Below are 14170 nucleotides of genomic sequence, written 5' to 3' on the forward strand. Positions count from 1 at the left end.
ATCTCTTTTTGAAACCCTGAAAACAAAACAAAACAAACCACCTCTTTCCTGAAAAAAACATCCCCTGAAATCCTGGTCAAGGAGAAATTGAAAAAAAATCACATAAGCCTCGGGAAAGATGGTCAAACTTTAATCCCCTCAAATCCCCTCAAATCTCCCAGCTGGGACTTGTTTCAGATCCAAAAATATGCATGTATTTCTGTCTGTCTTGTCCGTCTGTCCGTCTGTCTCCACTTTTGGTATGCAGGGAGGTGTTTTCTTCTCAGCTGTGGTGATTCTCCTCCTCCTCCTCCTTCTTGGGTAGGGCAAGAGGTCCAGAAGTGGAGTTGAGGGTTGCCAGCATGCGGAACAATTTAATTCTGACCTTGAGAAGGAAGTGGGCGAGGAGACACCATTACTCAGCCTAGGAAAGCAAAAAGCAGGAGACAGAGCCTCCAAACAGTTCTGACTTGAACTCGTCCTCAAAAAGGGAGCAGTGAAGGTCTTCAGAGGCCTTCAAGACTCTGTTACATACCCTATAATTTCTGGAATCTTGTCCGTCTCTGTTTCTTAACTTGGCCCACCTTGTAGACCTAGCCCAACAGAGTTTGGAAGGCAACCAAGCTTTTCTTTTGGTCAATTATTTTTATACAGATATATCATTAAAAAAACCCTTGTTCATCTCATCTGAAGACATTCTAATGCCCCTAAGTTTTGAAAGACCAAATCGAGATTCAGCAGGTTCCATGCCTTCCCTTGTGACTTTGAATGGTAGTTGGGAACTACCTGTAATTTCATATTGACTGCAGGCTTGGTTTTGTCGTGTTGGGGGATGAGTGCCTAATGAAACACACTCACAGTTCTGCCATTTGCAGCGTGAAGCGAAGCACTAACAAGACCCCGATGCTGGAAGGTTCTGCTGATTTTATTGCTGTCCTGTGGAGCACAGCTGGGGTCTAGTAACCAACATTTCCTGTTAATTACTTCTTGAATAGCCTTTCTAAATTGGTCTGATCCTTGTTTCGGTTCCCAGGATGGGGAGAAGCTTTAGCCCATCGAATCCACTCAGACTATTTTTGTCTCCTCTAGTCTCGAACCGCAAAACGTCCAATTTTGCCATGGGAAAATATCGCGAGAAGCAAAGGGAAAGAAAACCACTCCTTAAACCGATGGACAACTCGCCATTTCTAATTAGTGATTGCCTCAAGCAAGGATGCAAGTAGGGCGGATGCCCTCAACCAATGCCCCAACCTTCATGTGACCTCTAACCCCCCTGCTTTTTCTTTGGGGAGGTCTCAGAGCTGAAAAATGGTGTTTTCCCACCATCCTCAGCAAAAAAATGCATGGAAAGAGTTATGTAATCTAGGGGTTCCTTTGGTTTGAGAAGCAAAAAATCCCCCCTAAATTGGCAGAGAGAAAAAGCAGAAAAGAGACTTCTGTGCCATAAGCAGAGAACTCCTTTGTAATTTGGGATTTCTATTGAACATGAAGCCACTAGGATTTTTCCATGAATTTGCCAGGAGCCTTGAGAAGTATGTTGCTAAACTAACTTCCTTCTTTCCTCTCTCTCTCTCTCTCTCTCTCTCTCTCTCTCTCTCTCTCTCTCTCTCTCTCTCTCTCTCTCTCTCTCTCTCTCTCTCTCTCCTTCCTTCCTTCCACCCACCCTCCCTCCCTTCTCTGATTTCACTTAATTTCCTTCCTTCCTTCCCCTTATTTCATTTAATTTTCTTTCCTTCCTTCCTTCCTTCCTTCCTTCCTTCCTTCCTTCCTTCCTTCCTTCCTTCCTTCCTTCCTTCCTTCCTTCTCAAAACAATGCATCTTTGGGACATACCACCAAAAGAGTCCCAATAAGTCATCAATGAAAATAACCCAATATCTGCAACCTCTATTGCTAATCCTGCACTCCACCCTGATGGATGAGAAAGGAGAGTCTTGATGAGAGCCTTCCTCCCCCCCACACCACTGCCCCCCCACCCCGCAAAACAGGGGTCTAAGGCTAATCCGCTCCCCCACCCTCCTCCCTGATTTATGCTTGACTGTTTTCCTGGCGTTTGATGAGCGCTTCGGATCCTTTGTTTTATTCCTGCTTAGCAGATGGTGCAGAAACACAAAAAGTCTTGCGACAGGCTCCCCTGCAGATGAAGGAACAGCGTGAATTCTCTCTGCAGCAACTCTTCCCCCTGGGCCAGAAAAAAAGTATCTGACTTTTAAGGATAGCAATTCATTCTTAGTTCTGTTTTCTGAAACAGGCTTTCATTGCTTAAGGAAAGCCTGGCCTTCCTTACAAGGTTGTTGCACGTTTTCTATGAGAGAAATGCCAAGGCAGGACCATTTTCCTGGATTGGGTCTCAGAAACTGTCCAGATCATCTCACTGCTCTTGACCATTGGAGAAGGAGACGTCCATGTTCAAGGAGGTCTTTCTCAGGCCCAGGATAAACCTGACAGGAAGGTAGTGAGACCTGTCTCACAACAGCTTTTGTAATCGTTAATCCCCAAACAACAAAAGTAACTTTGATCCTATGGCTGAAATGTTCAGCGGTAGGAAAAGGAGGAAATTAGACCCACTGAAGTTGAGACCATCACCCATAGCAATTAGACCTAAAATTCAGGGTCTTTACTTTCCTGACCTTCAGAGAGGCAGGAAGAAAGCCGGAGAATCAGATCTGCAAGCAGGGGCACAAGAACCAAATCCTATTACAAACATTAAACATCGGGGAGATACTTTTTGGCAGGACTAATTGCTGTCAGAGAAGGGAGACCAGAGATTCGGGCTTTAGAATGATGTTGACGCATCCCAAAGTTCTCTGACTTTGCAGCCCAGAGTTTTTGGAACAAGCCACTGACATTCACTTTTAAATGCATTAATTCAGCTGTCCCTCTGATTTTAAAAGAAATCTAATTTGGAGCAGACTTCCCATTTTTAGAAAGCAAGAAATAGTATCAATTGCCAAACTCTAGATGAAGGCATTCATTTGTAAGTATTGGAGACAGGATAGATAGATAGATAGATAGATAGATAGATAGATAGATAGATAGATAGATAGATAGATAGATAGATAGATAGATAGATAGATAGATGGATGGAGTAAGTAGATAGACAGACAGACCGACAGACATTTAACAGGCTGCCCATCTCAGTTTGGTGATACCAGTGGCTAAAAGATACATAAAACCCTGTATTTTCTATACATTTCTTGAAAATGTATGCTTCCTTGTGCTACTTTTGAAAACATGCCCATTTCCGAAGCCGTTTATCAGATCTCCTCCCAACACCCCTGCAAGCTGACCCTTTCAGCATCTTTGTGTGTGTGTGTGTGTGTGTGTGTGTTGTGATCGGTTCCACGCCAACCCCAATCACGCACCTTGTGGTAGAAAAGAAACTTGTGACCAACTTCGGAGGACTCTCCGCTTTTTGCCGCCCCAGACGAGCGAAATCATCTGGAAGAACTTCCCTGGGCCCGAGTCTCTGCCTCTCTTTAATTAGTCTGCCGCCGTGTTCGACATTCTGCTTGATGTCATTAAGCATGAGAAAACTTTCTCCGCTCCAATAACTTTTCATGACATCCTCTAACCTTGCCATCCATCACTGGGGCGGGGGAAGGGAGGATGGAGACAAAGCAAGTCGGATTTCGATGGTTGTTAATTTTAGCCTGCGCAGCAGGCCTAAAACAAAAATCCAGACGCTTGCTTTCCAAACACATTATCCATAGGGCAAACCGGCTGTTTCCCAGTCTGTTACACACAGCCAATTAATTATTTTTGGCTTTAGTCAAATTATTTTTGGCTTTCATCCAATCTCTTTTTCCAAGCTCCCCCTCCCCCCCTTCTCATTTTGAAGTTATATATTTGCAAAAGAGCCAGGTCCAGATTGCCGGGAGCTGTTGATTCATAATGATATCCCTTTGGATATTGTTCTCGTGGCCATTTCATATTTATATGAGAGTCTGCCCCAAACATCTTAGAACATAAAATAACGAGAGTTGGAAGGGATCTGGGAGGTCTTCCAGTCCAATCCCCTGCTCAGTCAGGAGACCCTTTTCAGAGAAAAGGTCTCCAGTCTCTTAAAAGCCTCTAGTGATGGAGCAATCATAATTTTTGGAGGCAAGCCGCTCCATTGGTTGATTGTTCTCACTGTTAGGAAACCTCTTCTTAGCTCTCGCTCTCTCTCTCTCTCTGTCTCTCTCTCTCTCTCTCTCTGTGTGTGTGTGTGTGTGTAGTGTGTGTGTGTCCTTTCCTGTCCCCATTTATCTTTCTTGGTTTTTGACATTGGAGAATACTTGGAAATTGTACATATGGATGATGTGCCAGCTCCTAGTAATCTTTTCTCCAAATTCTTCCACTGCAATTGTTTCTTTTTGCATGTATGTTTGGCCTCAAAATATACAACAGAATGATGTGTTTACACTTTGTGTGGTCCGGCCTAATAAACATGGACTGCTTTCAAGCATCAAAGTTTGAAAATTTATTTGTTGAGCTTTAATGTATCCCTTAGATTGGAAGAAACTAACTACATTATTGTCTCCATACAAACTTATTAATCCTCCTGATTTTCATGCAGCTAGAACCATATTAATTACTATTCATTTTTCTTCTGCATTTTATATTTATATATACATATATGTATATATTTACATGTATATAAATCTACATCTACATCTATACATACACACATGTGCGTGCACACACACATACATATTCCCATGTGTCTGTGCGTGTGTATAAAAAACTAATTTTATATATACATACACAGATACACAGATACACAGAGCTGAATACCTTTTTATATTTAAATGTATTGCTTAGCTAGCTCAACCAGGCAATCTCTTTCAAATATAAAATAACTCAAGGTTGGGTTACAGTCTGGAAGGGAAAAGGCTGTGGACTACAATTCCCATAATCCCATTCTCTTTCTGTTGACGGGTTGATGGGAGCTGTAGTTCGCAAGTTTTCTGCTTGGAACTCTGGGAGGGTCAAAAATTCTCCTGGCAGGGGACTATGGTCATTGCAGTCTAACATTCTTCCCTTTGCAAATTTGATGGGAGGCAAAGGTCCTCTTCGTGCAGTTTGCCCAAACTGAAACTACATTTCCCAGAATGCAACTGTCTAGTCATGTGACAGCCTTGCTGAACGGCCCAGTCGAGCTTCTGAAAGGACACTTCCGGTCTCTGGGCCGGTGCAATAGAGATGCAGGGGCTAGAGCGCCCCCGCCGCTTGCTTCAAGGCGGAACCCCTCGCCGGGATTACAATTCACATCATCCTCAGACACAGCGGGACCGGAGTTCAGGTCGTTAGACTTCCCCGGTCAATGAAGAAAACCTAAGGGCCTGCGAGGGTCCTCGACCGGGCAGCACTTCATTTCCCACAATGCAGCTCTCGCGCCCCGCTCTCGCGAGACTTGGCGAGAAGCCGCGGCTGGGCCGGCGTTCTGGTGGAGGAGGCCAGAAGCGCCTGGGAGTCGGGCCTGGACGGGTGGCCGGGAGGTGCAGTAGCCGCAGCGGAGTGACATGGCGGAGACGGACCCCAAGACCGTGCAGGACCTCACCGCCGTGGTTAGCAACCTCGGTGGGGGCGGAGAGGCGGCCCGCCCGGTCCCCGGGGAGCCTGGGTGGGTGGGTGGGCGGGAGGACCGCTGGGGTTGCCATGGAGACGGGAGAGGGCGGTGGCCGCGTTGCTAGGGAGCCGGGCGCGGCCGTTGGGGTCGTCCTGGATACGAAGGGAGGCGATGCGCTTCGGGGCGGGCGGCCTCGGTTGCCGTGGAAACGGAGAGGGGCCTCCCAAGAGCGTTTCGATTTAGCCAAGGGGTTGCGTTCACACGACCATCCTGGGTTAATGCGGCCCCTGCCTTTCTCCAAGGTCTCCCTTCACCTGGGAGGGGGCTTCAAGGTGGTCTTTTGCCCCAGAGTTTGGGCCAGGCCTCCCACTTTCAAGGGAAGCTACTCGGAGCCAGTGGCATTTTATAATTGGGGTGGGTGGCTTTGAAGCAACCTTCTTGATTAAATTTTTTTTTTCTCTCTCCCTCCCTCCCCCCCCCCCAAAAAAAAAAAATCAGGTGCAGACCCTCCTGCAGCAAATGCAGGACAAGTTCCAGACCATGTCTGACCAAATCATCGGCAAGAATATCCTTTTGAGCGTAGAAATAAAAGAGGAGAGGTTCGGGATGCGAAGAAGCAAAGAAGACCTGAAGGTTTCACCAAATGGTTTTGGTTGGGCCAGACACACACACACCCCCCAATGTGTGGGGAGACCTCACTGAAGAAAAGCTGCACAGCTACGTGACAATTGCATGGGAACAACGTCACGCCGTGCCTCTGTCTAATTCTGCCTCTCTTTAAAATCCTCTCCGGCACTAGGAGAGGATGCAGAGTCAGCGTCCCCGCTCCCCCATTCCAAACGGGCTATCCAAAGTTTGCACAACTTTATCAGTTGGTGTGCAAATGTCACACTTTCCCCACTTAATGCACCTAAACCCACGAAACTTGCTGTGTATGTGTAGGTGCTCCTTGCTTAACAACTGCAGTAAGGGAATGGCAAATCCATCACTAAGCAGCATGGTCCTTAAAAGACTGAGGTCGTGTGACCACGCTGACTTACAACGTCACTGCTGGGTGAGGTGCTTAAGCGAATCACTGCGTGTCTCATTTTAGCGCAATGCCATGTGACCTTTGACTTTCTGCTGGCTCCCCTGTTGCTAAGAGCTAGCTGGGAAGGTTGCAAATGGCAGTCACAGGATCGGGGATGTCTGCTGTGACACTCTATCTAAGGTCAGAAGGTGGTTTTGCTTAACTCAGTTATACTCGATGACATGAGTTGCCGCATCGACGACCTGGAGAAGAACATTGCGGATCTCATGACCCAGGCTGGAGTGGAAGAGCTGGAAGGAGGAGAAAACAAGGCAGCCACTACCAAGACTTCATGTGAGCTTGACTCTGAAATGATTCTTCAGTGGGCTTGCGGATTAAATACGGTGGGGTGACACAGACAGAGGCTCTCAGCTTCTGGATTGGGATCCTCAATCCTTTCATTATTTTTCATCTGCTTTTATAATTTGGAAGTTGCCCAGAGTCACTTTGTAGGGGAGAAGGGCGGCATAGAAATTGAATAAATAAATAGGCTCTGGTCCTTCGTGTGATGCCGTACAGATAGGAACACTACTGTAGTAACAGTACAGTTGCCATAAGTTGCAACAGACACCTTCCCCCCCCCCAAGCTACTTATGATCCAGTTTCAAAGTTATAATATTGCCCCCCCCTTCCATGGTCACATGGCAGCATTTTGGGCGCTCAACAATTGGCGCTTATTTATGACCATTTGCAGCACCCACCCATGGATTCGCTTAACAAGGGTGGCGTTTGCTTAACCATTTGCAGAAAAGATTGTAAAAACACATTTGGTCAGGACATACTTTACATTCGTAACAAGTTAGGACTATATTTGCAATCTTCAATTGCACTCGTAAGTCAAGGGCTACCTATTGGTTTTATTTCCTTATAAGAGGAGAGAAAAGTAAAGAGGTGCCCGCTCAAAAGGTAAAAATAAACAGGCCTAGAAGCGTCAATATGTACTAGCAGTGCTTTTTAAGTGCCTGGATGAGTTACATGCCACCCTTGTTTTTATTTAGGAGTGTGCAAGTTAAATTCCTAAGTGAAATTTTAAAAAGGATATGTTTCTTCCGGTAATCTTTACTAATTGTCCTTTTCTCTCAACAGCCTGCCAATAATCTATGATGGTCCCAGAAAAGAGACCTTTTTACAAGCCTACACTGATTTTCAGACACCATTTTTGTTTTATTTTTCTGTTTTTACAACAAGTAGTGTGTATAAGCATTTTTCTACAGTTGTAGAACTTGCATTCTTATTGTACCTTGTATAACTAGATTTGGAACAGTTCCTATTTTGATTTCTTGTGCATTGTGAGTTTCATGCACTTTTTGGAATTGACATATTCTATACTAATTTCAATTATTAAAACATAATTTGGTAGCTTGATGGATCAAATACAATGTTAATGTTATACAAGTGGACTTTTGTGAATTTGGATGTAAAAACTTTCCTGGTTACCTTTTTGTAATTCTTTTTATGTAGTGGGTCAAAAGTATTGTGCTTTCCTATCAGCCTATTTTGTGCACAAGGATGAAAATGTATTCTGAATCATTTACCTGATTGTTAGTAAGAAGTTTAAAGTAGGAAACAACCCATTTTGGATCTCTTGAGCTGTAACACTTCTTCGTTTTGTATTATTGATTTCAGGAAATTGATAATTGAAAAATTGGGACAGTTAATAATTTAAAAGTAAATTGTCACTAATAGTGGCCTGGAAGCAGGATTTTGTTATTGGGGGAGGGGGTACCCCTTAAGCAGGACACTTGATAGTTCTAACTGTGGAGACCAGTTCTTTGGATTTATAATAAAATGCACATTTTCTTTCAAGTAGATTTCTGTCCCTGGAGTGACAATTGGCTTTTACATCTTGGTCGTTGCAAAGTGACTGCATCCAATATTGAAACTATTCTAATGCCCTAAATGCGACTTTATGAAATCGCTGCTGAAAATGCACTTTAGTGTACAGATAAAATCTCCCTCTGATGGCTTTGAAATTGCTGTGGAGGAAGGAAAGCATTTTAATCCAGAGTTTGATGGAATTGTGATAAAGTGTGTCCAGCAACTGAGGTTGATCCCACTGGAATCCTAAACCTCAGGAAAATGTATAGCTTTAGCTAAAAGGTAAACGGGCAGTTGTAAACATGCTAAAATTCTCAAGTTACTCTGTGCAGCCTTCTTACAGAAAACTCTTGCGTTTGGAGTACTAAGCTGTTGAGGATAAGAGCCGATTAGAGCATTACTGCCTGGCTCCTAAAGCTGCAGAATAAACTTGCCACAACTCGGAAGGACCCTCTCCTGGGTGTGTTTGTTTCAGAAGTAGGCCAGGATTTTATTGGGGGGGGGCATGGAAGGACCATTAAAAAAATGAACAGTTATAACTTGCTGGGGTGGAAATACTGTAGACATTTTCCCTGATTCGGGACTCCGTTCTTCATTCCAGGTTTGGCTCTTTGCTTCTTTTATGCCCTCTGGTGTGGTTTGTTCCCTCATACACCAGCAGCAGCTGAACAAAAGAGTTTGCCATATCTTGCGCTCGATTGCGCAAAAATATAGAAAAAAGCCTTGTGTCCCTAAGCCCAACCTGCTCCTGTATATTTATGGGTCTGCTCTATGAGAAATGTGAAAAGCAAATTTCCTGGGTTGCATGGGAAAAAAGTTACAGGGATAGACAGCCAACACCAGGTGCCCGTTTGGCTTTTGAAAAAGCTCTTCCGATACGGATGGAAGCAGCTGCCTTCAAAATAAACTTTTTTTCCTCTCTCTCACTGGAAGATTTCCACTGAATATTTCTTAATGGAGCAGAGTAAAAAGAGAAAGACAATTCTTCGGCGCTCTTAGAATTAGTGGAAACTTAACCCATTCAGTCACCGCTGAAGAGTGGCACTTTAAACCGTAAGATCCATTTATTTTTTAAAAAACAATCATGCCACTTGTGATGTTTGGTGTTCTCTGAATAATCGTTTTTCAACTGGTCAGTGAAGTCATCGTAGTTGTGTTACAAGAAAGGCAGAAGAAGATGGTTTAAAATAATACCTTGTAAAACCAGCCTTAGATCTTTCTGACCCTGCTGTTAAACATGTCTAAATAAATTGCTGAAATGGCACTAAGTATTTGTCTATTACCGGCGCAGGTGATGTAATTGGAGTATCTGTCCCAGTTTGCTTGATGCACTTGTGTTGGTTTGGTGGCAGGTTTGGGCTGAAAAAAATGAAGCACTTCATTTACCGCACAATTAAGTTATACTTCCCTCAGGACCAATCACTGCAGGCTTTAATAGCTGGAAAAGGGGAATTGGTGCCTTCAGGATCTATCAAAACTTTAGAGGCACTTAACGTTAGTGGCTCTGGACAAACGACAGGAAGATTTTGCTTTTCCATCTGCTTCTGAGCTTCCCCGAAGCATCTGGATGGCCAATGCTAACTTGCAAAGTAAGCAAAATATTTTTGGACAGCTTTTTCTAGTTTTTGGAGGGTGTGTGTGTGTGTGTGTGTGTGTGTGTGTGTAAAAGCATTCCTATATGTCCATGTGTGGCAATGAAATGTATGGCAGTTGCTTGCTATTGCAATTTGGTTTCTGTGCAGATAGCCATGCTGGAGTCCATGGAGATTCTCAGTCATCCAGGTCATGATTGTTCCAAAGGAGCTTTTTTTTTTCATTTCCAAAAGGAAAACTAGACCTTTCTTGTTTTGTTTTTTTCCCCTTGAAAATGTTTCACTTCTCATCCAAGAAGTGTCTTCAGCAGTTCATTTTACAGAATCGAAGTTCAGTTCATTCTGCAAAACTGAAGAAGCTTCTTGGATGAGAAGCAAAATGTTTTCAAGGGAAAAAAAATCGAGAAAGCCCTGGTTGCCTATTGGAAAAGATCCTTTGGGACAACCCTGCTAAAGGTTTTGCTGAGAATTTGGGGAGCTTCATTAAAGCTTGCCAGGAGAAGGGCACTTGCCCTTAAAAAGTGGCAGCAAACGAGGTAAACAGCAGTAAACCCTCTTCTTCTCTAAGAGTAATTTCAGCAGCAGCAGAATATTGATAGTCCAATCACCATTTGATGATCAGTTTCAATCTTTTCTTGGAAAGCTGGAAGTTTAAATACCGAATTGCTCAAAATAAATTACAGGAAATCCTCAAGTTTTGACTTTAACGGAGCCTGCCAATTACGGTTGTAAGTTGCAATGGTTGTAAAATGAGTTGGATACCTGACCAACCCAATTTTATGACCCTTTTTTTGTGATGGTCATAAACACACGAGTTGTTACTCAAACTCATGGTTGACTGTGGGTGCGGTTTTGATGTAAACCAGAAGTGAGTGGCAGTTGGGGGCCAAATCGTCATAAAATACTGTCATGTGACCATAGGACACTGCCATCATCCATGAATGTGGCCCCATTGCCAAGCACCCAAAGTATGGTAATGTCATCATGGATGGAGCACCATCAAAACTTTGGTTCTTGGTTGCAAGTCCCCTTTTTGGGGGGTCCGTTGTAACTTGGAATGCTTGCTAAGTGACCATTTGTAATTTGTTCCAACGGACAGTATTGATAAAATCCAAAATTTTCCCTAACAAGGAGAAAAATAACCCCAATATACTTTTTCATCAGCAGAATCTTGAAACCTTGGTTTAAACCGCTGATGCACAGAAAGTTTTATTAATAGAGAAGACTCAACTGCAAAAGCCACCGTTGGCAGTTATACCTGGATCTCCTCCTTGTATCCAAACACTAAAGAATACTTCTTAAGCCCCCCAAATGACCTTTTCGGGTGATATTATGACAAGATGAAATATTGCAGTATATTTTGGGTACTTTCGAAACATGTATAAAGATTTAAGTTCTGCACGGATGGGGATCTGCATTCAAAGGCTACCCAATTAATCACTTATTTGTTACTAATGGGTATTTTACACATCCCAAGCAATTTATTGTAAGTGTTCTGCTCCAAAAAATAAATAAATTATGATTTATTCTCAATACAAAAGCTCTTTCTCAAAAAAAAAACAACATTTTTTTCCCCAAGGGTAAAAAGAAAAATATTGTTCAATCTTTAGGGTATTAGATTTTTCTGTTTAAAGACCATGGGGGAACTGCAAAGCATTGTTTTTACAGTTTGCAGCCAAAAAATTGGTTGTGTGCAGTGGAAATAGACTAACATCGGCAATGTCTTAGGGATATAGGCTTTGCATTTTTTATAGACCTGTGCAGATCAATTATCTAGAGGAGTCATCGCAGGAAGCCTTCCCCCTTGGCCTCTTCATTTCTGAAATATTCCCACAGATTATTATAATAATAAAGTTGGAAGGGACCTTGGAGGTCTTCTAGTCCAACCCCTGCTCAGGCAGGAAACCCTGTACCATTTCAGACAAATGGCTGTCCAGTCTCTTCTTAAAAACTTCCAGTGTTGGAGCATTCACCGCTTCTGGAGGCAAGTTCTAGGTTACTTCTCTCCTTGGTTAGTTTCCATCCGTTGCTTCTTGTCCTGCCTTCAGGCGCTTTGGAGAATAACTTGACTCCCTCTTCTTTGTGGCAGCCCCTGAGATATTGGAAGACTGTTATCATGTCCCACCTCATCCTTCTCTTCATTAAACTAGACATACCCAATTCTAGCAACCGTCCCCTGATCTCCTTTGTTGCTCTTCTCTGCACTCTTTCTAGAGTCTCAACATCTTTTTTACATCGTGGTGACCAAAACCGGATGCAGTATTGTTCCCTCCCCTTCTCCAATTTGCAGGACCCCCTCCTTCCAGGAAACACACAGCCTCTGGATAAAGCAGGTGTCAGGCCTAGATGCTAATACAAGCCCGGAGGGTGCCGTATTCCCTGCCAAAGGCACCTGGAGATTTATTCTTTCTAATTTCATTTTTAAATGTCAGCAAGCTAACGGCTTCGTTAGCATTCAGCTCGGTAAGGCATCTCACGGCCTCCGTAGAGCCAAGAAGAAGACAGATTTACTCGTCCAATAATATCCTGCCATGGATTCCCATCATGTGGCCGCTTCCAAAAGCCAATTATAAATCCATCCATCTGTAGAGATACTCGTTGATTTGCATCAGGTCTTCAGCATTCGGAGAAAGGTTTAACCTTTCCTCCAGTAGATTCCTAGCTGGACAGGGGTTCCCCCCCCCTTCCTTTCTCTGATGAGAGAGAAAGCAGAGGTCCTGTTCTGTGGGCTGCAGGAAGCACGTGTCTTTTCCTTTGAGGGTAATATATTACTATCGTTTTATATCAGCTTTCCATTTGGATGTTGAGCCAGGTGCATTCTGCATTTCTCTCCATTACTTAGTAACTAAGGTAGTTACTAGGTTGACAAAAAGGATCATCTGCTGCTGTCTCCTTATTTAACCAACCCCTGCTTGGTGCTTCTCATGTTTTGGGATTTTAAACATAAATCCAGTTTTAGATCCGATAACGCCCTCTAGTGCACAGCATCTACAATTACAGATTGCAGACCCTGAATTTTATCTTATTTTTGTATCTTATTCGCACTTAAGGATTGTGTGCCATTACTTTTCTGAGAAGCAACTTGGCTTCACATTGGCTGCCTGAGATAATGTGGAGAATCTTAACTGTCAGACAGGGAATCATACTATAATAACAATAAGGCAGTTTTACTTGGAGCAGCTTACAGTCTGCGACCTTTAACCTTTAGCACCCTCCAATGACAAAGCCCACCTTTCCCAGGTCCTTGAGAAGGACTCGCTAGGTGGATAAATACGCCAAATCCAATTTAAGCAGGTGGCTGATTGTGTGACCCACCATGCATTGCAAAGATTCATTTATGACCCAGTGGAGCAACACCCCTCCTCAATAGGGTGCTATCCATGGTGCTGAAATACATCCTGAAAAATCAGGGCATCAACTCACAATTGCTCTATATATGTTGTGCTGTGTCACAACAGAAACTCTCATCTCCGCTAGACTGCTCTCTTTCCTGCAGTATCAATGCTACAGGCAGTCATCCTGCTTTCCAGCAATGTAGAGTTTGCTACTGGTCAACATGCCGTCCTTGAGCTTTTATTACCAGCTCCTCATCCATCACGTGTGCAGCCTGTTGTAAAACTAAATGTTATCGGGGATTAATTATCAGCTCATCCTATAGCTTAGCTCTAACTTGCATGCCTACATTGCCAAGAGCAAGTTAAAGACATATAGACTTGTAAATGATTTAGGAATTTGAACCACGAGGCTTAATCTCAGTGGTGGTTGTTGTTTTAAGGAAGTGGAAAGAGCCAGGAAGTGTTTAACAGAACCTCTTAGGATACAGAGCTTTATGAAGGAATCATAACTGCTCTCCATAATCTTCCCGGGGACTTATTTAATGCCCACTAAATTCTTCCACAGTTGACTTTATACACCATGCTTTTGCACTTTGAAGAGAACTAGAAAAAGAAGAACAAAACCTTGCTAACATTAACATGACACAGGGAAGCAGAATTCTGTTTCCTGTACAGGTAGTCTTCATCTTAATTCGTTTAGTGACTGTTTGAAGTTGCAACAGTACTGGAAAACGTGACTCATGACCATTTTTCACATCATTGCAGAATCCCCGTGGTCCCAGGATCGAAATTCGGACACTTGGCAACTGATTCACATTTATGACT

The 14170-nt window shown here is 43.4% G+C and overlaps 1 protein-coding gene across 1 annotated transcript; it reads left to right on the top strand.

Moving 5' to 3' along the window:
- Positions 1-5216: 5216 nt before the first annotated feature.
- On the top strand, positions 5217-8411 carry HSBP1 (heat shock factor binding protein 1). The gene is made up of 4 exons (XM_081336147.1): positions 5217-5529; positions 6030-6096; positions 6775-6894; positions 7687-8411. The coding sequence occupies exons 1-4, from the start codon at positions 5485-5487 to the stop codon at positions 7695-7697; spliced, it is 243 nt and encodes an 80-aa protein (XP_081192273.1). The 5' UTR covers positions 5217-5484; the 3' UTR covers positions 7698-8411.
- The last annotated feature ends 5759 nt before the right edge of the window (positions 8412-14170 follow it).

The sequence above is a fragment of the Vipera berus genome, assembly GCF_964194415.1.
Source record: "Vipera berus genome assembly, chromosome: 10".
Lineage (NCBI taxonomy): Eukaryota > Metazoa > Chordata > Lepidosauria > Squamata > Viperidae > Vipera > Vipera berus.